The sequence below is a fragment of the Pseudopodoces humilis genome, chromosome 11 (assembly GCF_049639895.1).
Source record: "Pseudopodoces humilis isolate 2021_Gansu_Grassland_sample_001 chromosome 11, ASM4963989v1, whole genome shotgun sequence".
NCBI lineage: Eukaryota > Metazoa > Chordata > Aves > Passeriformes > Paridae > Pseudopodoces > Pseudopodoces humilis.
Window position 1 is genome coordinate 180,749 of NC_142210.1, and position 23,220 is coordinate 203,968.

Genomic DNA, 23,220 nt, shown 5'->3' on the forward strand with positions numbered 1-23,220 from the left:
TAAAAAAAAAAAAAAAAATCTAACAAAACCCCCTAATTTATTTCCAAGACTAGGTTAAAACCTTCTGGCTGCATTACACACTGGGCCAGCTGTGGGACAGGAGGCTGTGGGCTGCTCTGCTGGCTGGCAAGGACCAGGCTTCCTGCTGCTGTGGGGACAGGTCTTGTGGAAACAGAACTGTCCCATGGCAAGGCCACCTCCACCTCTACAGCCCATGTTAGTGCTGATCTCGTGGCTGACAGAGCAGGGGTTCAGTACTTTCAGACCATAACTCCATACCTCCTGTCTGGGTTTCCCCTTGCCCTGCTCTTCCTGGTAGGGAGGGCTGGCTTCTCCTGCCCTGGGAAGGCAGAGCTGCTGTGCCTGCCAGGCAGCTGTAACAGGACCAGGCAGCCTTGGAGGAAAACAAGGCATGTCTGTCCTGTGGGAGCTACGCTAGAGCTGGTGCAGGAGGGGAGCAGCACGTTGGCCAGCTGGTAGTGGCTTCACATTGTCCCTGCCTCTGGAGCTGTGCCTGCAGGCTGAGCACTGTTACACCACTCCCGGGAGGCAGAGGGTGGTTACAGGAGCACTGAAACTCCTGGGCCTATCCTGCTCTGAGAGCATCTTCCATGCTGCTGCTTGAGACATGTGGCTGAGCAACAGAGGATATAATAATAATCCCACTCTGCTGGGGACATGACGCTCTATACCATAACTGCGATATATCTCTGGTATGTATTAATTTATAATATACACTGTGTATGTTAATACACAAATCTATGTTTAACTAGCGTTGTCATACAAACTCACAAAACTAGGAATGTTTCTAAGCTACACTTTTTCTTTCCTTGCCTGCCCTGCCACAGTGCTGGGTGCTGGTCCTCTCCTCCACATAACCCTTCAGCACTGGTGCCACAGAGAAGGCAAATTCCAGGTACAGTGCAAGGGGATGGCATGTGGGGCTGACTTCCTCCCCAAGCCTCTGCTGTGCCCTGCACTGCTGTAGAGGCAACTACAAGTGTGGTGGTACTGGCACACCTCAGCTGACAGACTTCACCCTACAGATCACATTTAAAATTATTTTTAGGTGCTCTATTGGTTTCTGAGCTGGAAAATTGGTTAAAAACAGGGCTTGTTTACAAAGCAAAGAAAAAAAGCAGGCAGTAGAAGCTGCCTCAGTTTCCCCTGCTAATGCAGAGGAAACAGGAGTGCTCCTCTACTGCCCATGCTCCCCTCACCACTTGGAGCTGCTCACTATTTCTAATTCATCTACAGAGGCTGCTCCTCAGAGCATATTTTTGGGGGCCAGATTTCAGGTGATGGCTAAGGCATTTTGGTCTGCATTAAACTGTTTTATTTGAGGGTTATAGGCAATTTATAACCTTGGATTACGAAAATAGATTGGTGCAGATGCTGTTGTCAAGGAGCTGGGCTGATCCCTGAGTGAAGCAGGGAGCCCATTGCTTGTGCAGAGTGGCTGGGGGTGCTGAGCAGGGCTGGCCTGGTGCTCAGCTCCTCAGGGGAGAGAGGGGGCCAGCAAAGGCAGTGCTGGGCCAGTGGGGGGAAAGGGAGCACTACTCAGTATGCTGATCCAGCTGCGTGTCCCTAATGGGCTGGAGGAGAGGGAGAGGTTGACACCAGGCAGGAAGGCTCCCCTGCTGTGTTCAACCAGTGAGCAGATCTGATCTTCCTGGTGTTCAAAAAACCCTTAGATGTGGAAAGATGAAGCTTCTACTGCTTTAAACCCTGTGGAGGAGCAGGAGTAAAATGAGCTGGTGTGCAGAGTCTGCCAGATGCCCCACAGCTGGCCTCTTCCCACCCTGTGCACCAGTCTTGTGCTGAGAAAAGGGGACCTGCTGTCTCCAGGACTCCAGCCTTTGCCTGGCCCTTTCTGTGCAGGAATCTCTTGTTCATGGAGCTGGTAATCAAAGCATTGCCTCCTGCTTCTCTACCTCATCCACAGCCATAAACCATAAGCCCTCACACCCCCTCAACATGGTGGCATGAGCCAGGGTTGTGCTCTGACCATCTCCCCAACTCCCTGCATGAGAACTGCCCCTGCCTGCATCTGAGGAGAGCTGGAGCAGGTACTTACTTCTATGGCTTCTTCAGTGTGTGACTGTTGCTTGGCTTTCTGGAAGAGAAGGGAGGACAGCACCATCAACCCCTGTGAGCCATTGCTCACAGGCAAGCACATGGCAGTGGCATCCAAGCCTTGGTCATGTCTGTACCCCTTTACCAGCCCACGCCCAGCCTGGGTGTCCCCATGCATGCTGGGGTACACCAGCCAGCCACATCCTCCTGTCCAGGATCACAGGAAGACTGGCACATTCAGTGCGTTGCTGTGTGCTGTACCTGCTGCTCGTCCTCTTGGAACTGGTGCTCTCACAGCTCTCCTTGTAGCAGATGTCCTGGTGTACCTTGTATACTCTCCTGAACCTACACACACACAGTGGAGACATGAGTGTAAGGAACAAAAGGGAGAGATGTGCTTTGATGAGAGTGAAGGGGAAGTCTGGGTATTTCCCCTATTTCCCCCATTATTTCCCCTATTTCCTTCCAAGCTGCAGTAGCCAACCTTGGCAGAAATGGTGCTCAGCTGGCTTGTGCTGGAGGACTGATCCCAGCCAGGCCTTTGTGCCTCCATCACAGAGAGACCAGGGGCAGAGCAGTACCCCCCAGGCCCTGGCACTGCACCAGGGCTCCCCCAGCCCTCTGCTCGCAGATGGAGAGGCAGCCAGGAGCTGGATGGGATCCGCTGCTCTCTGGGGGTCACACACACACCAAATCCAACCTTGCTGCCACGTGGGTGGGTAACTCCAGTATGGAGCTGTCCCTTCAGCAACACCCTGCCCTGATGCACAGCTGGGGGCAGCCACAGGGGTGTGCCAGGCTGCTCAGCCTGTGCTGGGGAGGGGGCAACTGCCAGCTGGGGTTGGAGACGGCCTTGTGCTCGCTCTCCCTTCCCCAAAGCTGAGCTGTAGGGACACATCCCCAGCTCAGAGCACAAGGGGAAGGGGGGAGCATAACCTGCAGGCAGTACTCACAGATAGTGGCAGGTGCCTCCTTCCCACACTGGGAATGACCTGGTTTCCGAGTACAGCCGCGTGCACGAGTGTGGCACCTTCTTGCAGGCTGCTTGGGGAATAGGAGAGGGGAGCTATCACTGAGCCCATCCCTGGCCCTGCCTGCCTGTGCCTTGTGGCAAGGGTCTGGTGAGGTCCCCCTGGCTTCTTGGCCATGCTGGAGGCCTGGCCTCAACAGAGCTGACCCAGCAGTAGAAGCAGAGCCCCCAGCCTCACACTGCCTATGTAACTCTCTGAGTAAGGCAGGGGCCTGGCTTGCCAGGCAGAGGCAGAGAGCTCAGCCAGGAGCAGGGCACTGCACTCATACCTCCTCAAACTAAGAGCAGAGCCCAGCCCCTCTCTCAGCTACCAGCATGACACAGATCTCTAGCAAAGCCTGGGCATTGTGGGTGCTGGCAGGGTGTGCTCAGTGACCTACATCCTAGGGGACCTGTGACAGGGACAGCCACCAGCCTGGCACTGCAGGAGGGAGCTTGACTCTCCAGCACAGCCTGGCACTCACCCAGTTGGCAGACCCGGCCCTTGAACCCTGGGCGACAGGCACAGTGGAAGGACTCGTCATCTCTGGTACAGGTGCCTCCATTCCTGCAGGGATTCTTGGAGCAGTTCTGCCCCTCTCCTGCAAAACACGCTCGACCATCAGACCCCGGGGTCACAGCTCGGCCCTGCCAAGCCCCTAGCATTGCCAGGGTGCTCCCAGGAAGAGCAGGTGGGCCTGCCATGCCTCCAAGGAGAACAGGCTGGTGCTGAGCACACTGCCTGTGGGGCCGGGGCCGGGTTCCCGCTGCTGTGGGTCACCCCTGGGACTTACTCTTGCTCTTTGCCTCATGCAGCTGCAGTGCCAGACTGTCCCAGCTGGACACCTCTGTGTTCTCCAGCTTCACTGGAGCCTCTGTCTCTAGACAATGAGATGTTTGAATGTCACTTTCCGGGCCAGAGCCAGACCCAAAGGCAGCCCCTCCAGGGGAATCCAGCCTGCCTGCAGCTTTGGAGCACTGGTCAGGCCTGAGGCAGTGCTATAGCCCTTCCCAGCTGGCATCCCCAGAATTGGGGTGACACTCTCACTCCTCCTGGAAGGGTCTGGGACACAGAGTCCTGGGGAGGCAGGGGAAGAACCAGAACATGCAGTGAGGCCAAGGGCTGCCTGTCCTCAGGTTTGCCAGGCCCCTTCCCTATCCCATGGTGTGGGATTTGCTGGTGCTCTAGGGTATCTTGGGTTGGCACTTCCATCCCTGGTCTTCTGGGGATGGAAAATGGGGGCTAGGTCTGGACTAATGAGGGGTTTCTCACCCAGGCACCCTCTTTGAGCATGAGGTCTCTTTGACAGTTGGGGTCTGAGGCTGCTGGGCAGGGAGGGGCCACACTGAAGGGCTATGAAGCCATTGCTCAGGCCCCTGCTGCTGCTGGCAGGGAAGAAGAGCACCGGTGCCACAGTCACCATCGCCTCCCATCAGCGAGGGTCCTTCTCTGGGCTCCCCCTGCCACTCACCCCTCTCCTTGGGCAGGGGTCTAACAAGCAGAGCAGATGTTTGCCTGCCCAGGGCCAGATGAGAGGGCTCCACCCTCCTCTATAGCTCCCCCAGCCCTACAGCAGCCTGCCTGGCTGCCACCTCAGCTTGCAGGGAGGTGCAGGAGATGGTACTGGATGACAGGAGCAGGACACAAAGGCACAGGAGCACTTACGTGTCTTCACAGTGAGGGATTTTCCAGGTGCAGTGCCAAACCTGGCGCTGATCCTCCCTCTGCCATCCACCAGCTCTGTGAACCTGGGACAGGACAACCACAAGGGTAGGGGGCACTGCAGTTTCCCCAGGCTCCATGTGCTGGGGCTCATGGCATCAGCATAAAGCATTCACTGGCATCAGGCTCTGTGCAAGTCCCATGGAAGAGCTGCTCTCAAGGGTAAGGTGCCTGCCTGGCTGAGAACCCCAGTGGATGGGCAAGAGACTGCACACCAGCAGGAGCATGGCTTGACCCTTGATCTGCACACACCTGGGTATGGAAGCTGGTTAAAGGGACTGGCTCAGCCTAGTGCTTGGGCCAAGAGGAAGAGCCAGGAGTGCTGAAGCAGTGCCTACCTGGGGGCTGGCGAGGGCTCCTCAGCTGTGTCATGATCTGCCAGCAGGCGGAGCTCAGGCAGGAAAGCTGGGGGCAGCCTGTTTCGAAGAACCCGGGGGTGCCCAGCTTGGCTCCACCGTCTGTCTGGAGCCCCATCCCTCTGCACTGCAGACCAAAGGATGAGGCTTAATGGAGGTAGTGTGAGCCAGCAACCAACCTCCCAGCCAGTCCCATCATCCCATCCCATCATCCCCAGGTGACACACAGACACTCTCCACACACCAGGGATGCAAGTGCCCATCACCAAGCTGGAGCTCTGCATCTGCCCTTCACTAACCCTACAACGCCCCACCTCCCATTCCAGTGGACCTGTGTCTTGTCCCCACAGCCTGGTGCAGACACCCAGTGCTGGGGCAGCAAGGGCTCATCACTCTGTTGGCCAACTGGTTTCCACCCCCTACCCTCCTTCCCTTTCATCCCATGGCCTCCCTTGTGCTGCAGCAATCCAGCAGAGCCCCGGGAGCACTTACAGGTGCTGATGTAGAGGTGGATGGGCTCGCTGTGCACCTGGCCTTGCTCTGTGTTCTGCACAGCTGTCAAGGACAGCTGGTACCGCTGCCCAGGCAGCAGGTCCCGCACCGTGTAGGACACGAGTTTCCCGTTAGGCACGTAGCGGCTCTTGATGCTCTGAGCAGTGGTGACATTGATGATGTACCCCTCCATGGTGCCAATGGGCGGCTGCTCCCACGCCATGGACACAGAGGTGGCGGTGACACGGGAGGCAGTGAGGTTTTGTGGGGGGAGAGGCCCTGTGGTGGAGACAGGATGGGAAGGAAAGAGGTCAGAGCTGGTGTCCCTGCTCACACCACCTAAAAAGTGTGCCAGGGTTTCAGCTTGCCTGGCACTGCCCAGACCTACCCCAAGCTTGCTCCAGCCATATGCACAGTGAGGGGATGCTCAACACTAGGTCCTTGCCAAGACAAAGAGAGCATCACTGCACCCTGGCACCCAGGTCAGCCCTTGCCTTCTGACTGCCAGAGAGCAGGGGATGAATCAGGCGCATGCATGGGGCTGGGTTCATGCTGGTCTCAGAGACTGAACAACATTTGGCAGGGGATGACATGTCAGTGTCTTTCCTGGCCACTCCAGGCCTGCCTGCACACCTCCTACCTGCTGTGCTGGCCAGACAGTCTGGCAGCTCCCACACCTCTCCCTCCCCACAGCTTTCCTGCCAAGCCCCTGTACTTGCCAAGCTGGGATGGCAAAGGCAACCTCACTCACTTGTCCACACATGAAAAGGGGCTGTGGCCAGGCTCTCTGAGGGGTGGTCTTCCACTCCCAGGCCGCTCAGCGTTGTGACATGGATGATATATCTCTCTCCTGGCTGCAGGTCCCTGTAGAGGGAAAAGATAGGGTGGGAAGGGGTAAGCAGGGCAACCTGAGGGAGCCAGTGCCCTGGCACCCACCAGCATCCCACTCACAGGAAGGTGTACTTGGCCACACTGCTGTTCAGCTCCACGGTGCGGCCTGCCAGGTCCCCCATCTGGCGGATGGAGACCCTCACCCTACTGACAGTGGAATGCTGGAGTTGGTGGAGAGCCCATTGCACCGTGATGGCACTGGCAGTCACATTTGTGATCTCAAAGCCTTCCACCGGACGCGGTCCTGGCCGGAGCAAACAGAGGACTGCAGTCATCATGGGTTGCCTCATGTGGGCAGTCCTGCTGGCACCTCTGGATCACCTTCCCCAGTGGAACAGCTCAGTGCTGTTCCCACTGAACTGTGAGGTCTCCTGTCCTTACAGCCTCCAGGCAGGTGGAAGGCACAACTGTCTGCCCACCCACAGGGCCTTGTGCTACTCAAAGCACCCCCAAGGCTGTGTCCTCTGCCCCAGCCCCCTACCACAGCTCCAAAGGGGCTGTAGTGCCTGGGCCTGGCCCTAACCATAGAATCAAGGTTGGAAGACACCTAGGAGATCATCCAGTCCAACCATCCTCCCAGCACTGTCACTATAACCCCTAAACCACCTCACCCAGCACCAGATCCAGAAGCCTCCTGAACACCTCCAGGGATGGTGACTCTACCACCTCCCTGGACATCCTATTCCAATGTTTGACCACCCAAAGAGTGAAAAAAATTTTTACTAGTATCTAATGTGAATCCCCTGTCTTGACTTTAGGCCATTTCCTCTTGTTCTCTCTCTGCAGAAGAAACCAGCCTCCACTGCTCTACAACCTCCTGTCTGGGAGTTTTGGAGAGCAATGAGGTCCCCCTGAGCCTCCTCTTCTCAAGGCCAAACAAACCCAGCTCTCTCAGCTGTTCCTCCTAAAACATATTTTCTAGACCCTTGACGAGCCTTATTGCCCTTCTCTGGACATGCTCCAGTACCTCAATGTCCTTTTTAAAGTGAGGGGCCCAGAACTGAATGCACTGCAGCCTCAACAATGCCAAGTGCAGAGAGATGATCACTTCCCTAGTCCTACTGGCCATGCTGCTCTTGATAAAGGTCAAGATGCCACTGGCCTTCTTAGCCATTTGGGCATGCTGTTGGCTCATGTTCAGCCAGCTGTCAAACAGCACCCTCTAGTCCCTTTCTGTTAAAGAGCTCTTGAGCCACTCCTCCCCCAGCCTGGAGCTGCAGGGGGGTGCTGTGACCCTAGTACAGGACTCAACACTTGGCCTTACTGAACATCATGCAGTTATCCTCAGCCCTTTGATTGAGTGTGCCAAGGTCTCTCTGCAGAGCCTTCCTACCCTCAAGCAGATCAACACCCCAATCCAATTTGGTGTTGTACACAGAATCCCTAGGTCCAGACCATCAGTAAACATGTTAAACAGGACCAGCCCCAAACTGAGCCCTAGTAACAGCCACTAGTCCATGGCACACTTCAGGTGGCCATTCTGACCCCAGCATCCAGCCATGGCTTGAGGCCCCATGAGATGCTGTGCCCAGCATTATGCTGCCGTCTCCTCCCCTGGGCTTCAATTGGTCTCAGCCTGCTGTGGAGGTTGTGGCTTATGGGCACCACCACCACCACTCTCCTCTCCTCAGAGGCCATCTTTCCTACGTCTAATTGGCTCCATCCTGTTTGCATTTGATTTTCACACCTGCCTGCCCTAGAAAGTGGGATTGAAGCTGCTCTGCCTATCCATGCCCCAGAGGCATCACTGTGCCCCTTCCTCTGCCCATGGAGCAGAGGTCCCTGACAGCCTCTGCCCTTGCTGGCAAGTTCTCACACCAAGCCCAGCAGTATGGCAGTGTGACTGGTCCACAGGATTGCAGAAGCCCTGCTGCCTGCCTTGCATGGGGGTCCCTCATACTATCCAGGGCACAGTGACAAGGAGTAGAACAGCCTGGCCTCAATGAACAGGGTTCAGAAGAAATCCCCACTGCAAACTCCTGGACAGGGTGAGCCACAGGGTGTCAGGCCTTTTACTCACAGCAAAGAAAACAGCAATTCTCTGTGTCAAGCACTTTCCAGAGGCCCCCAGCTGGATTTTAGGATCTGCACCAGCAAACCTGCCAGGTTTGATACCATGCTGGAGCTTGTGGCAGGCTGGGAGCAGCAGCACAAACCCTGGCACCTGCAGGGGCCGCGCACGCTCACGACTGTGATCCCCCTGGGGACGCTACTCACTAGTGCGCGTGGTGAGCATGACGGGCCTGCTGATATCATTCTTGTTGTTCACGTTGCGTTTGACTGAAAAGACAGAAATATTGTAGGCTCTGCCGGAGGTTAGTGCCCGCAATTGGTGGGCAGAACGACTTCGGTCCACAAAATCTGTCCTGCGGTAAGAGCCGTCGAGGGATACGTACGTCACGGCGTAGCCGTCAATGAGTTGCCTGGCAGCTGCGTCCTCAGGTGGGTGCCAAGAAATCAACACACCAGTGTCCTCCACCCTTTCCACCTTTAATGAGGTTGGTGGCAGCAATTCTTCACGGTGTGTGCAAAAGCAAAGGGGAGAGGTAATGCCATGAATCTTTAGAGAACAGACCCTGTCAGCAAGCGGCAGAACAGCGGTGATAAGAGGATAAGGTCCTCACTTGGCACACTTGCCCCACCTAGCAGGGGCTCTCTGGGTGTATGCCATCCCTGTCTCAGTGGGCACAGGAGGAGCCAGGGCACCAGGAGCACTCCCTGGTACCACTGGTGGCCAAGCACTTGCCACTGCGGGAGGGGGTGAGGGGTTCAGGAGAAGCCAGTGCCGAGAGGTTGCCCTCAGACACCTCTGCCTCCCCTCCTGAGGGCATCCGAGGGATTGCCGTTGCTGCAGGGGAAATCTGTGCCCCATGTCCTGGTGCCAAGCTCGGCACCTGCGGCAGCGACTCCGTGTGCTAGCACCCACCCATGGCATTAGTGGGGCATGGGCTGCCCCCCACAAAAGGCAAGCCCCCAGCCCTGCCCGCCTCAAGGAGTGCTGCTGGTCCCGGCTGGTGTTGAGCCCCTCGTGGGCGGTGGGCACTGCCAGGCTGGCATCAAGCCCCACATCCTGTCCTGGTGCCACTGCTGAGGGCCTTTACCTTTTTCGCAGTTCTTGCCTGTGTAGCTGACTTTGCAGGTGCAGCTGTGGGTGCCATTGCTGGGCAGGCAGTAGCCTCTGCTCCCACAGGGGCTGGAGAAGCATGGGTCACTGGCTGTGGGAGAGGTACCAGGTTTGGCAGTGTCAGCAGTGCCACTGACCCCAGGCCCACCCTGTGCTGCCCTGTCTGCCTCACCTGTCTCACAGTGGTAGCCGAAGAAACCCTCTGGGCACACACAGAGGTAGGAGCCCCCGTAGCTCTCACACTCCCCTCCATTTCGGCAAGGGTCTGACTCACAGGCATCCACTTCTGGAGGTGGGAGAAGGCTGGCAGTGAGCGTGCCAGCAGCCAGCTTCCAGCTTCCATGAATGAGCAACAGTGACAGACCCTCGAGGGGGCAGCAGGGCAGATGCATAGCCCAGGGTTTGGCACAGCTGGGCTGGATACTGAATCCCCCACCGTGCACCATGGTGCCCACATCCCCTGGAACAGGTGAACACCTTGGAAAGGGAGTCCATCACTGGTGGACACCTCATTGCTTGCTCCCTCCCCATCAGAGGGGTTTCAGCTCTGCCCCCAAAACTACAGACAAGGAGGTGCATCAGTGAGCAACCAGGTGATGGCTTGGGATCAAGGTGCCCAAGACAGTAACCAGCCACCTGGCATGGTGCCAGCCCTAGCAGTGTCCTGGTGCTCACAGTCCAGCCTCCCACTGACCCAGGAAGGGAGAGCTCCTACCTGTCTCACACTGGGTCCCCAGGAAGCCCTTGGGACAGTAGCAAGCAAAGGACCCGGGGAGGTCTTGGCAGGTCCCGCTGTTCTTGCAGGGCTCTGACTGGCACTCGTCAACATCTGGGGTCCAGCAGGAAAAAAGGCGCCAGCTCAGCACAGAGAGTGCTCGGGACAGGGGCTTGGAGAGGCAGCACTTCTCCCACAGGGCATGGACCCTTCCCATGTCATTTGCTTCCCCAAGCCCAGTGGCCAAGAACATCCCTGCTCCTGGATGCCCACTGCCTCAGGCCTGCCCCTGAAGCACATGGTATGGGGACATTCCTTCAGGGACACCTGGGGACACAACTGGCAGTGTGGGACTATGTCAAGATATCCATCCCATAGGGTGCCTGTGTCATGTGTCATGTCCCCTTGTCTAACTTCCAACAGCCCACCTTCTCCTACCACTGTCCTCTGCCAGATCCCATGGAACTGGGCTGGAGCCACCTGCCAGAGTCCCACCACCTTCCACGCTGCCCATTGTCTCCAACCAGGAGCAGTGTTTCCTTGTTGGAAAACCCTACAGTTGGCTGGGAGCCCCAGGAGAGAAGCCCTTGCCTCAGGCCAATCCAAGCAAAGCACACACAACTCCTGGTAACCCAGCTCCTTTCGATGGAGCTGGCAATCCCCTGGGGCTGGCCAGCTGGCAAGGGCTGGAGGGTGAGGAAGGGATTGTGACAGCCCTGGAGCATTCCTGGTATGGTCTCTTACCCAACTCGCAGTGGTAGCCGGTGTAACCTGGCTCACACAAGCACAGGAAGGCAGAGACACGATCCTTGCACTGGCCACCATTCAGGCAGGGCTGTGACTGGCACTCATCAATCTCTACAGGTATTTGAGCAAGGGAGAGACAAAGCGAGAGACATGAGCACAGGACAGGGATCCCTGAGGGGAAGGCAGCAGACAACAGCAGTACATATCCTGGCGTCACCAAACCATGGTCGTGACCACAGGCCACTGGGACGGTGCTCCAGGGCTTGCCCACTCCCCAGCACTCTCACCATCACATTCGGGGGGGTCACTCCAGACACCTGGCACACGGCAGACACGGGGATGGTTGTGCTGGCTGAGGATGTAGCCCAGTTCACACTGGTATTCAGCCAGTGAGCCCACCTTGGTGGAGTTGAAAGAAGCCTGGGCATGCTTCACCTCACTGGGGATGCCACAGTCGACCTCTGTGGAGAGACAGGGGATGAATGGGGCCGACAGAGGCACCCCAAGTCCCCAGGTGGCAGGGGAAGCACAAGGCCCTTACCAAACTGGCAGTGCTTCCCTACATAGCCCAAGGAGCAGGTGCAAGCATAGCCCCCGCTGAGGTCCTCGCAGGTAGCCCCATTCTCACAGGGGCTAAGAAAGCAAGGGGAGGGCACTGGAAGAACAGCAGAGCAAGGAATGAAACCAGAGCCAGCCCCCTTCCCCTTCCAGCAAGGCACAAGGAAGAGTTGCAGGGAAGGGGGCTTAAAGCAAGCAGAGAGTTCCTGACAGCCAGGCCCATCATCCCCCTAGGTAGTGGCACACCCTGTTCAAACCTACCAATCTCGCAGTGCCGGCCAGTGTAGCCTGGAGGACAGTCACACTTGTACTTGCCGATGTAGTGGAAACAGGTGCCTCCATTCTGGCAGGGCCCCGATGCACAGGGGTCCGGCTTACCTGGGGACACAAGGCGGGTGTGAACCTGGTGGGGCAGCTGCCACCTCTCCCCCCCATGGGGGCCGGGGGGCTGTACCAATCTCGCAGTGCTTGCCGGTGAAGCGGTAGGGGCAGGTGCAGTGGTACTCGCCATCCGCCTCCCTGCAGGTGCCCCCGTTGCGGCAGGGCCCGGTGCTGCAGAGCCGAGGCTTGGCTGCAGAGAGAGCGCCCAGAGCGGGGTCAGCACCCCACCAGCACCCCACCAACCCCTCGCTGTGGGAAGCCTGACTGCTTCCTGGGTCCAGCAACACCACAAAAACTACACCCGTGCGGACAGGTGCTGGGCTTGGCTTGGCAGCCAACAAGTGCATGATGCTGGGAGACAGCTGGCTGCTCCCAAGGGCAGAACCTGTGGCATGTAAATAAAAACACCAACACCAATGGTGTTGTACAGGAAACAACTGGATCTGCTGCTGCAACTGTTGGGTGTCATGAAGGGAGTTATTCAATCCCTCCCTCTACTCTGTAGGATGGGATGGGAAAACCTGCACCACCTTCCAGCTCTGCAAGTAACTGTTCATCTTCCAAAAAGGTTCAAGCCCTTCTCCCAATCTCTGCCAGGTGCTGGGACCACAGGGAGCACTGTGGAGGTACCTTTCTCGCAGTGCATGCCAAGGAAGCCTTGAGGACACTCGCAGACGTACGAGTCATCATGAACCTTGCAGGACCCCCCATTCAAGCAGGGCTCTGAGTCGCAGGGGGATGGCATCGCTGCAGAGCCAAACACAGGCATCACCAAGGACATATGGCTAGGGACACAAGGGCAGCTTGCCTGCAGCTGAAGGTACCCCATGTTCACCCCCTCCACCCCAGGGCTGTTCCCACATCCCCGTGGAGTCTTACTGTGGTTGGTGCCGTAGTTGGTGTGGCAGACACAGAGGTAGCTCCCGCCATACTCCATGCAGTACCCACCGTCCGGGCACTGCGTGTTCATGTTGCACGGTGTCGTGGTGACTTCTGCAAACACATGGCCAGTGCCAGCCTCCTTCAGCCAGTGGCAGGAGGACACCCACAGGGAAACAGGAGTCTCCTAACTTTGCAGGGTCCAATGAGACAGGACAGATCCTCTGGCACAGACACTGCAAATGGCAATGTCCAGCCTGGATGCTCAGTGAGCTTCAGCAAGAGCTGAAATTCCCTCCCCACCCATGGGAACTGGGCTGAGGCAGAGGCTGGGAGAGGCACAGCTCAAAGCGGGGAGTGGTGGAGGTGGAAGCATTGCCATCTCACCAGGCAACAATATTTCCAGGCTCAAATTCAGTGTGTGCCTGGCACTGTGCTAGGCTCAGGCATGGGCAGTGTCTCTTTGCTGGCCCACAGGCTGCCTGACTCAAGCAATCCAGAGGGAAAGAACACTGTAGGCAAGAAGCTTTCACCTACCAAATTCACAGAGGAGACCAAAGAACCCAGGAAGGCACTGGCAGACAGTAACATTCCCCTCCAGACAACTTCCCCCATTACGACACTCACAGCCCTCAGAGAGCTCTGCAAGAGAAGAAACAGGAGCTTCCCAGGACCTCTCCTGCTTGCAGGCTGTGACAGACAAGTGGCCTTGCCAGATACCACTCACAGGGGAAGCTCAGGTGGGTAGCAGCCCTGAGGCCCTCAGACACTAAGGCACAGCCTCCTCCAGCAGGACAGACCCTTTGCTCAATGCCAGAGCCCTGAACAGGCTCTCTGGGGCTGCTGTTTCTCCCTCTCATGAGCATGAAGGCTCCCCTTGAGATGCTGAACCCCACTAGTGAGTCCCCACGGTTGGTACTCACGATCTTGACAGTCCTGTCCAGTGTAGCCCTCCTGGCACTCACAGACATAGCCCCGCTCAGTCTCCAGACAGCTGCCTGCGTTCTGGCACGGGTGGGAGAGGCAGGCGCCGGGCATGCGGGACCCACCTGTGGGGAATGGGGAGCCTGAGCTGGAGAGGTCCAGCTTGGGGCTGGAATATCCTCTGTCCTGGGAATCCTGCTGGAGGTCCCAGCACAGTCAAGCAGCCCCGCATGAAGGTGTTCCCTCCTGGCAGCACCACGGCTGCTCTGCACATGCTGACCACCAGTTTCAGCAGTGCCTATGACTGACACAGCCCCTTTGCAGCCATTTTCCCATTCCTGCCCACTGCTCCTGACTGCAGCTCCCATGCCAGGCTGCTTGAGGCACAACCTCACGCACCGTACTGGCAGTTGTTGCCATAATAACCCGGGGAGCAGGTGCAGATATAGCGGCCAGGGCGGATGTAGTTGCACGTCTGCCGGTTCTGGCAATTCCGGTCCTCACAGGAAGATGAATCTGGTAAAGGGAAAGCAAGGAAGTGAGCATGAGGAGAGCCTGGGTTTGGGAGAGGGGCCATGCTGGCCAGCAGAACATGGGGGACACAGTCCCTGCCATGGGTAATCCTTGGCTACAGGCACCTGTCTCACAGCGCTGTCCCTCAAAGGGCTCCAGGCACACACAGGTGTAGTTATCGACCAGGTCAATGCAGTGCCCGCCATTCAGGCATGGGCTGGACTCACATTCGTTCACCTCTGCAAGGGGAGGCCAGGAAAGGTGGTCAGGTCATCTGTGGGCACAGCCAGCTCACCTGGTGCCTCCCAGCCTGGATGATGCTCAAGAGGGTGAAGGTGATAGAAAAAATAGGTGCCACTGGCAATTCCAAGCATTCCCCTCCCAAAACTACATCCAGGAATGAAGCTGACTGAGAAGGAAGCTTGTCAAGGTATGAAACATCACCACCTCCACCTCATACCTGTTTCTGTCACCCACCTGTTTGGCAGTCCACCCCTGTGTACCCTGACTGGCACAAGCATGCTGCTGTCCTGTTCACCACCTGGCAACTCCCACCATTCTGGCACACCCTGTTCTCACATGGTGATTCTGCTGCAGGAGAACACAAAAAAGAAAAAGAAGGGCAGGGGTATCAGCCTAGGCACAGAACCAGCACATGGCATCCTCTACATGTGGTGATACCAGGCCTAGGCAGAGCAGACTGGAGCCACCCATGCACCTTCTGTCAGGAGACAGTGGCCAGTCCCCAGTCATGACTGTCCCCAAAACTTGTCCTTAGGCAGCTCAGCTCTTTCATCCCCCCACACCTCCTGGATGTCAGTGTGCTCTGCTGGGCATTTCTCCCTCCCTTCCTTCCTCCCCCACAAGTCAACTCCCTTCTCGCCTTTTCCACTGGCACGGCAGCTTGCTAGGAGCCAAATGCTTTGGCGGCACTTCCACTGGCAGGCAGAGGCCAGCAGCGGGGGAAACTGCCAGGGACTGGGAGGGTATCCCCTGGCTTTGAAGAGCTTGGGACCAGAGCATCACCTGCAAAAGCAGGGCCTGCAAGGCTTGTTTGAGCACTGGCTGCCAGCTTTTCTGGCTAAGGGAGTGGTGGTGGAGGAATGCTGGCAGCAGCACTGAGCAAAGCCCTCGGAAGAGTCAGCAGAAGGAAAGGCTGATGGCCAGAGAAAAGCTTCTTTTGCTTGAAGCAAGTTGAAATCCAAGTCGGCTGTCACAAACTGCTAGAGCCCAGCAGCTACTGCAGGAGCCCTGGTCTGAAGAACCCTCCCAAGAGCAGAAGCACCCCCCAAGCCTGGGATCTCTGCTTTTTAAGTGCTGCACTGCTCACCAATCTCACAGTTGCTGCCTCTGAAGCCTGGTGGGCATCTGCAGGTGAACCTGCTGGCACCATTGAGGCAGGTGGCTCCATTCTGACATGGGTGGGAGAGGCACTCATCCACATCTGAAACAGACCCCGGGTAGGGGGACAGGAGCTCAGGATGGGAACAAACAGAGTGCCAGTATGCAGCAGTGACAGTGGGAACGAGACCTGCTCCCTGCAGCAAAGCGCTCACCAACATGGCACCTCTTCCCAGTAAAACCAGCCAGGCAGGAGCAGGTGTAGGAGGGGTTCCCTGTGATGCAGTCCTCAATACACTTCCCCCCGTTCAGGCAGGGCCGCAGTGTCAGGCAGACAGAGGCTGTGGGAACAGGCAGTGACCCTTGTCAGCCCCCACCCTGGCAGGGCTCACCTGCCACGTTCCAGCCACACCAGTGCCAGGGTCTTTCCCTGCACCCCCCAGCTCCCTGGGGTGCTTGGGGAGCCCATGGGACTGCCTGCCTGATGGCGGGGCAGGGGCTGCTCCTTGTGGGCTCCCCTGGGGAAGGGGGGGCAGTTTTACTCCTCCTGTGCAAGGGGGAGAGGCTGCACAGGTCTGCAGCCTGGCTGTGGGGAGAAGTTCTGCTCCACTGGCTTAGGGGACATGAACATGCCCTCACTTATCATTCAGGGCAGAGGGAAAGGGGACGGGAGAGCCCATGTACAGAAAATCCACCGATAACGCAAGACACACAGATCACAAGTGGGAAAACATGGCCGGGGGAAGTGGGGATGAGGAACCGGAGACCAACAGCTCTGTGGGGGACGTGCCAGGAGCCCTGGAGTGGGGAGCATGGACCAGGTTCTGACAACCCAGACCCACATATCAGGCTGGCATTCAGCAGCCCTCCACTTGGGTCAGCCCAACATACTAAGACTGATGGACATAATGCACCCCCCAAGGGTGCTGGCCCCTCATGCGCTGGCATTGGGCTGGCAGAGGCCCAACTGTGCACATCACCTCCTTCCCAGCCTCCCTCATCACTCCCCACAGGCTTCTTTAAACTAAGAACTCTTCCTCCCCTTCCCATTTGCTCTCCCAGGCTGTTCCCAGCCTGGGGCAACCAAGGGTGGCATCCCCAACCACAGCTAGAACTGAAGACAGTCCCCGCATAGCTGCCTCCCCTCCCTCCCCAGAGCCCTTCCAGACATCTCTTCCACCCCGCGGAGGTGGGGGTTGAGGCAGGGAAAGATGGGGCTGGAGAACAGTGTGGGGTTGGGTTGGGAGTTAAGTAAACCTAACTGCTGTCCTCTTACTTGTATTGCTGCAGCCCCCCACTTGCACCTGGGCATCATCGATTCTGAACACCCAGCGCCCGGGGATACCCACATTTGTCGTCATCTCCACGTCAGCGATGTCATCAGTGCGGGATCCGGGGATGTTGAAGTAGCGCTTTCCATCACCAGCGTTAAAACCTGCCTGGAAGGACAAAGGCAGAGAGTAAAGAGACATCACTAATGCACAGGAAAAGGTAGTTGGAGCACCTGGACTCATCTCTCCTTGTCACGTCGCACCACTGGTGGCACCACTCAGACCAATTTTCCCCTTCCACATGCCACAGGCCAGTGCTCAATCCTGTCCACGTGACAGGACAACAGGATGAAGTGGATGCTTGGCCTGCTCAGTCCCTTCCTGGGAATTCAAATCCCATTCACTTCCTCTCCACCTGCAGCATCCTGCCTGCTGCAGGATGGCAAGCAGGGAGCCAAGCATGGATCAATTTACTGATTTACTGTCGGTAAATTCACACATCCAAGTGGGTACTGGGGTTTTTGTGGGTGTAGGTGTTGGCTTTTTTTCCCTTTACACAACAACACACACAGGGATGAAATAAAACTACAAGTAAAAGCTGTGCTAGCTGTGACAGCTGCTCTTAAAGGCTGAGGTTAGGAAGGAAAAGGGACTATGAAGCAGCAGCCAAGGCAAAGATCTGTGGTTTCGGGACAACAAAGCCCCCTGTATGGTCTCAGCTTTGGGAGCCAGAGCACACACAGATATTTAAGAACTCTGAAGAAGAAAAAAAAAAACAAGCAGGGGGAGATTTTCTACCTCCAAGAAACACAAACAGGAGCCACGAGCTCACAAGGTGGATGTGCTACCCAGGCACCCCAGGGGCCACATTCGCCACTTACCTGTGCCGCGATGCCACCGAGCCCAGCAAAGTCCCCCCCACTGCTGGCGTGCATACCCGTGGTCCAGGTGATGGACTCATAATTAAAGATGGTGAAGGAAAGCTTGCCATCCGTGATGAGGACAATCTGGAAAGTGTTTACCTGCAGCAGGGAGGGGAGGAAGGCAGTGAGGGATGATGAACCAGCCATAAAATAAAGTGACAGAAACTACATTCAGCAAAGGATTTTGGAAGGATCCAAAAAAGGATTTCCTTAAATCCCAGTCCTCCTCTGTGAGCAAGGGCATTAGAGTTTAATTATTTTTAATCCTAACTTTTTGTGATCCTGAGCTAGAACAGATCACTTCTCATCCCAGAGGAACAAGAAAAATGGGGGAAAATACGGATATTGAGCATTTGGAAGGCAAAAGGTACCTCACTTTTGCCTAAGAAGGCTGATGATGTAAAGCCTCCACACGGCACAAAGAGGAGGGTTTGGTGTTGCCAGCCCACTATTGCTTTGTCACAACAAGGTATTGTAACAGAGCCATCATGGTCAACTGAGCTCAGCTGACAGCTCCATGCCACAAGTGGAAGGTCTGGCATCACACTGAAGGCACACCCCTGTGGTGGCTGCTTTGCCTCAGTTACTCACTGGTGAAAATGAGCTGCCCCCAAAGAAGGTGACTCGGTACCAGGTTGCAATGAAGACCCACTGTGCAGAAAACCCTGGGAACTCAGGGAAATACTGCGCAATGTCCCTGCTTGCTCTCTCCAAGATGGGCTGCTCGGTGCTCTCTCGGTAATATATTTCACCTGCCCTCCGATTATCCACATCTGCCCAGAAAGCAGCAACCACACGCCGGTCCTTGGAGATGGGGAAGGCCACTGGCGTGAACTGGGAGACCTCCTTCAGGAACGAGATAATCCCATTGTTGTTTACCTGCAAAGAGGAAGGGAAAAAAATGGGTGGCCACAGCTAACTCCTGCTGCCAGCAGGAATCCATGTTTTAGAGGTGCTTTCCATTTCATCTTTCTCTCCCCCTTCCCTTTCCACAAATATTGGAGCGCTTCCCCTTCCTGTCCTTAGAAGCAGAGACGTGCCTCAGCACCCACAACACCCCCAGCCCCCTGCTCACTGGAGCATGGCTGTGGGCCACTGCACGAACAAACCTGGCCCTGTTCTCCGGGCCAGGGGAAGGGGAACAACTGCAAAAACTGCAGGAGCCCTTCGCATAAAACAAACAGTGCCCAGTGTGTGGGGCCAGCTCATGGCACTGCTCTTGGCAGGGGTGAAGGCCTGAGCTCGCTCCCCAATCTCATGGCTCACAGGCAGCCCATGGGGCTAGACCCTCCTGGCAGGGGGGCTGTGGGCACTGGCCCATGTGGGCACCGGCCCAGGGTGGGAGGAGCCTTGCTGGGCAGCAATCCATCCACCGGCATGCACAGCACTCCGGGTGAGCCAATGGGCTCTTCATCCCCAGATGACCAAGTGCTGCCACCCCATGCAAAGCCCTCCGTGCTTCCACAAGCTGCTCTCATTAAAGTCGGGGATGCCAGACCCCCAGGGTGAGATACTTCGAGCTGTTCCTCAGCATTAACTAGTTGGGGCAGTTAGGGTTCTGGGATGCCTGGCCCACAGATACGTGGCAGAGGCAGCATCAGCCCAGGGGAGGAAACTGGAAATAGTTGTTGCTGCCTGGAGTGCTACCTCCCAACTTGGGGATGCAATGGGAATGAGAAAGGTGAAGATACCCCCTGCCTGCCTGAGCAGGCTGGAGGGGGCAGGGATCAAAGGGAAATGCTTTCACCCTAAGCTCCCAAATTCCCTGGAGGAGACCCTGCCAGCACTCTGCCACAGTGCCATGACTGGCAGTCCAGTCAGCTCCAAGGCACTCTGTTCCCCAGCCCACAAGCGACTGTGGGACACACAGGAGAACACAGCCTCTAGCCAAGCTCTCCAGTGTGCAAAGTCTGGCTCTGGCAAGCCCCTGGGCTGCAGGACAGAAAAGGGGGCCTGGTGCAGGCAAGAGGGTCTCAAGTGGAGAGAGCAGCTCTGGCATGCAGGCAGGCAGTGGTGTCACACTCGTGTGCCAAAAAGGGACTGGGAGCCAGCATCCCCAGGAGCCATGACGAAGCCAGAATGCCTTCACTCCAGCTGCCAGCACACACAGGCATGGGGAGGCTGAGCTGTGATGGCCTTGTGCATCCCTAGGGAAGGTCCCCAGTCCCTGAGGAGGGTTCATAGCCCCTCCATTTGAACACAGGGCAGTCCTTACTGTGACTAAGGGAAAGAGGATTCTGTTTTCCCAAAGCCTCCATAACCCCACTGCGTCCGCAGAGGAACATTCTTCCCTTGATTAAAGCAAGATGGGAGAGAACCAGAGCCAAGAAGGGCTTTTTTTGTTGTTGCTGGTTTTTGTGAAGGAGGAGGGGGGTGGTTAGAGGCAGCTCTTGAGAACAGAGGTTTCCAGGTGAACCTAGCCCTGTGCCAGTCCCCCCTGGACAGCAGCTCCCTGCAGAGGAAGGCCTCTGCCACATGGACTTCTGTGCTGGGGGTAGGCAAGCTGGCCCTGTAGAGCCGTGGGGTCTCAGCTCAGGGAAGGGGGATGTACTGTCCTCTGATTTCTGCAGCCCCTCCAAGACCTACAGCCACACTGTGGATCCTCTATGGGACAACCATCACGTCATCTGGCTTCTCCTGGCCCTCTCTATCTTTCCATGGTAGCTCAAGCCCCAAGCCTGGGTCCCTCCCACCCGACAGCAGGGCTGGCACTTTGATCGGGAGGAAAACATGACCAGGTAGGCCCAAGGACCCCCTGCGCTGAGCCAAGGCAGTGGAATGGTACCTGAGCCCAGCTCTGGGATTCCATCAAGGCAATGCTCAGCCCTCTCCTCTGCCATCTGGGTCTGGGTCATCATTAAGCCCAGAGCAAACCAGGGAGATGGGATCAGGATGCTGAATGATTCACTGTGCCAGGTGGAAACTGGCACGGGAAGCCCAAATTTCACTTCTAGGTGCAAGACAGCACCACCCAAAAGACTCCACAGACAACCAGGCACTGGGGTTGCCTCTCTGGCCACAGCTACAGCACTACATGATGAGCTATGCACAACTCAAGTTCTTTGGCCACAGTCCCCTCCTGGTGGCTTAGGAGTTGCAAGGGAGTGTGTCACCAGTAGTCCCAGCAATACAATGGGTGCAGGGAAAGGCAAGGGAATCGGATGTGCCCAGTGGGCACCCCAAAGTGCAGCTGTCTTTATTTTACATCACACTCAGAGCCCCACCAACACCCCCTCCCTGCAGCAAGGGCCACCAGCCAGGGGCCACCATTCTAAGGCTGCAGCACACCAACTCTGAGCTCTTGTGCACCAGATGTATCCAGCTCCCTGCTGTTGGATCCCCCAGCACGTCACCAGGCCAGTGCCACAAGGTGTGGGTATGCAGGTAATGCAGCCTCCAACCAGGGCTAAGTCCAGGCTCCCCACAGTGGGTGAGGGCTTTGCCCAGCATTCCCAAGGCAGTGGGGCCAGGATCCTCGCTGGGGACCCCCACACTGAGCCAGGGGTCCTGCATGGTCCCCAAGCCCAGGGCCCACCGCATCATCCTCGGCCGTTCCTCTGATGTTCCCAGTTAAGTGGGGCCCACCTGATGGCCCCCGAGGAAACTCGGATTCATCCAAGCAGGACAGCAAAAAGGAAATAAGAGGAAGGGAAGAGGAAGAAAGAAACAGAAGAGACGGAATTATAGGGAGGAAAAAAGAGGAAATACAAGGAAATAAACAAGAGGGAGCGAATAGGAGGAAATACGCAGAAATAAGTGGAAATTACTCACATAGAGGCCGGTGTGCCCCGCACCAAAGAAGGGGAAGGGGATGGAGAGGGGCCGGAGCTCGGAGCCACCGTCGTCCTGCTTCCGCGTGGCGGCGTCGCCCTGGGCCGGCCCGAAGGGGTAGAAGTCCCCCAGCGGCACCTGCCCACCGGCCCACAGCCACTCGCCTAGTGCCACCAGCACGGCCCAGCCTGCCAGGACCTGCATGGCCGCCGGCAACGCCGCTCGCCTCTCACGGGGGCACCAGCCACGGAAGCATGGCGGGGGCGGGCAGGGCGAGGCGGGGCGGGGCGGGGCAGGACAGGACGCCCACTGAGGGGCACGGGAAGGACGGCGGCTGCCGCCCGGAGCCGGGCGCTGGGAGCGATCGCCCGGTGCGCGGCTCGAACCGAAGGCCCCTCAGCTCCAACGCGCCCGAGCGCCCTCAGCCTGCCGGCCACGCCCCTGGTGCTCATTTGCATAATGAGGGTGTGGCCAACCAATGGGCGCTCGGCGCGCGCGGGGCGGGACTCGGGGCGGGCTCCCCGCTGGGCGCGGGAGGAGCGCGAGAGGTGGGGGGGGGCCCGGGGGGTCCCCCGCGAACCCACCCGAACCCCCTCCCTGCCCACAGACCGCTCCCCACAGTCTCCTCCGCTCCCTTCAGTCACAGGACTAGATGAGAAAAAAACAAAACAAAACGAAAAGAGTGGAGGAGAAAAAAAACTATGTCGTTTCCTTTTTTTTTTCCCCTGGGTTTTTTTTTTTTTCTTTCTTTTTTTTTTTTCTCCCATTTCTCCTCCCCCCCCCCCTTTTTTTTTTTTTCAGGTGCTAAAAATATTATCAGGAAATTCTTTTCAGGAATGCCGTGTTTTAGGTTACGCTCCAGGCTCAAGGGCTTCTTTGTCTTTACTGGAGAAAAAAAAAAAACAACAAAGCAAAACAAACACACCCACCCTACATTTATTATCGGAAAATGGTTTGACTGGGAGAGGCTGAGCTCCCAGGAAAGTCGACGGCTACTACTAGGGAAGCCTCACTAAAAACACTAACGGTTCTGAATAATTATCAACTCATGAAGAGTCCCAAAGCTGGACCCCAAGATCACCCTGACTCCTGGGATGCCAGTGCATCTACCAGTGGTCCAGGACCACATGTCAACCAGGCAGGCAGCCCTGTCTGAGCCCTACTGCCGATCCCAAAGAGGTGACCCTATCACTTTAAAAATCACTTGGAAGAAAATGTTAAAAGAACAGGAGGGAAAAAAAAAAAAGGAAAAGAAAGAAATTCAAAATAAATAAGCAGCCACATCCGGATTTCTCCCCTAGGACGCTAATAAAGGTTTTATGGGTTTGATATGAATTACCCTCCCTGGCCATTCATCGCTGATTTTCTGGAAGGCATTAGGCTGCACACCCCGGTACCGGCCTCGGGGAATGCCGTGGTGGGATGCACTGGGGGCACTGCCCTCTTCCCCCACAGCCAATCTGTGGCTCTGGGATGCCAGCAGGGACCCATCTCTTTCGGAAAGTGACTGCGGGGCCACCTTCTGG

At 56.9% G+C, this 23,220-nt stretch overlaps 1 protein-coding gene across 8 annotated transcripts; it reads right to left on the reverse strand.

Moving 5' to 3' along the window:
- Positions 1–14: 14 nt before the first annotated feature.
- SNED1 (sushi, nidogen and EGF like domains 1) lies at positions 15–22,105 on the reverse strand. 8 transcript variants are annotated; one of them, XM_088060916.1, is made up of 33 exons: positions 21,695–22,105; positions 18,515–18,802; positions 17,882–18,022; positions 17,006–17,168; positions 15,945–16,070; positions 15,719–15,832; positions 14,866–14,976; positions 14,514–14,627; positions 14,275–14,391; positions 13,875–14,000; positions 13,489–13,593; positions 12,952–13,065; positions 12,703–12,819; positions 12,146–12,262; positions 11,953–12,069; positions 11,675–11,788; positions 11,421–11,594; positions 11,131–11,244; positions 10,387–10,500; positions 9,844–10,131; positions 9,649–9,762; positions 8,765–9,061; positions 6,608–6,791; positions 6,408–6,520; positions 5,657–5,935; positions 5,147–5,291; positions 4,752–4,834; positions 3,880–3,966; positions 3,571–3,687; positions 3,030–3,120; positions 2,338–2,421; positions 2,078–2,116; positions 15–1,728 (listed from the first exon to the last, which is right to left on the reverse strand). In XM_088060916.1, exons 1-32 carry the CDS (start codon positions 21,896–21,898, stop codon positions 2,080–2,082), a joined length of 4,509 nt encoding a protein of 1,502 aa, XP_087917042.1. In that variant the 5' UTR covers positions 21,899–22,105; the 3' UTR covers positions 15–1,728; positions 2,078–2,079. The 8 variants fall into 8 exon arrangements, with proteins under 8 accessions (XP_087917042.1, XP_087917040.1, XP_014113888.2 ...); XM_088060914.1 differs by having other exon boundaries at positions 14,866–14,979; XM_014258413.2 differs by having other exon boundaries at positions 16–1,728; positions 9,844–9,957; positions 14,866–14,979.
- Positions 22,106–23,220: the final 1,115 nt, after the last annotated feature.

Bases quoted from the DNA above. Each gene is read 5' to 3' on its own strand.
- SNED1 (XM_088060914.1), bottom strand. From the start codon at position 21,898: ATGCAGGTCCTGGCAGGCTGGGCCGTGCTGGTGGCACTAGGCGAGTGG. The intron at 14,628-14,865 runs GTGGGTGACAGA...CTCCCCTTGCAG, and splicing joins AGGGGTGGACTGCCAAACAG to AGGTGAACGAATGTGAGTCC. The intron at 3,688-3,879 runs GTAAGTCCCAGG...CGTGTTTTGCAG, and splicing joins GCATGAGGCAAAGAGCAAGA to GAGAGGGGCAGAACTGCTCC.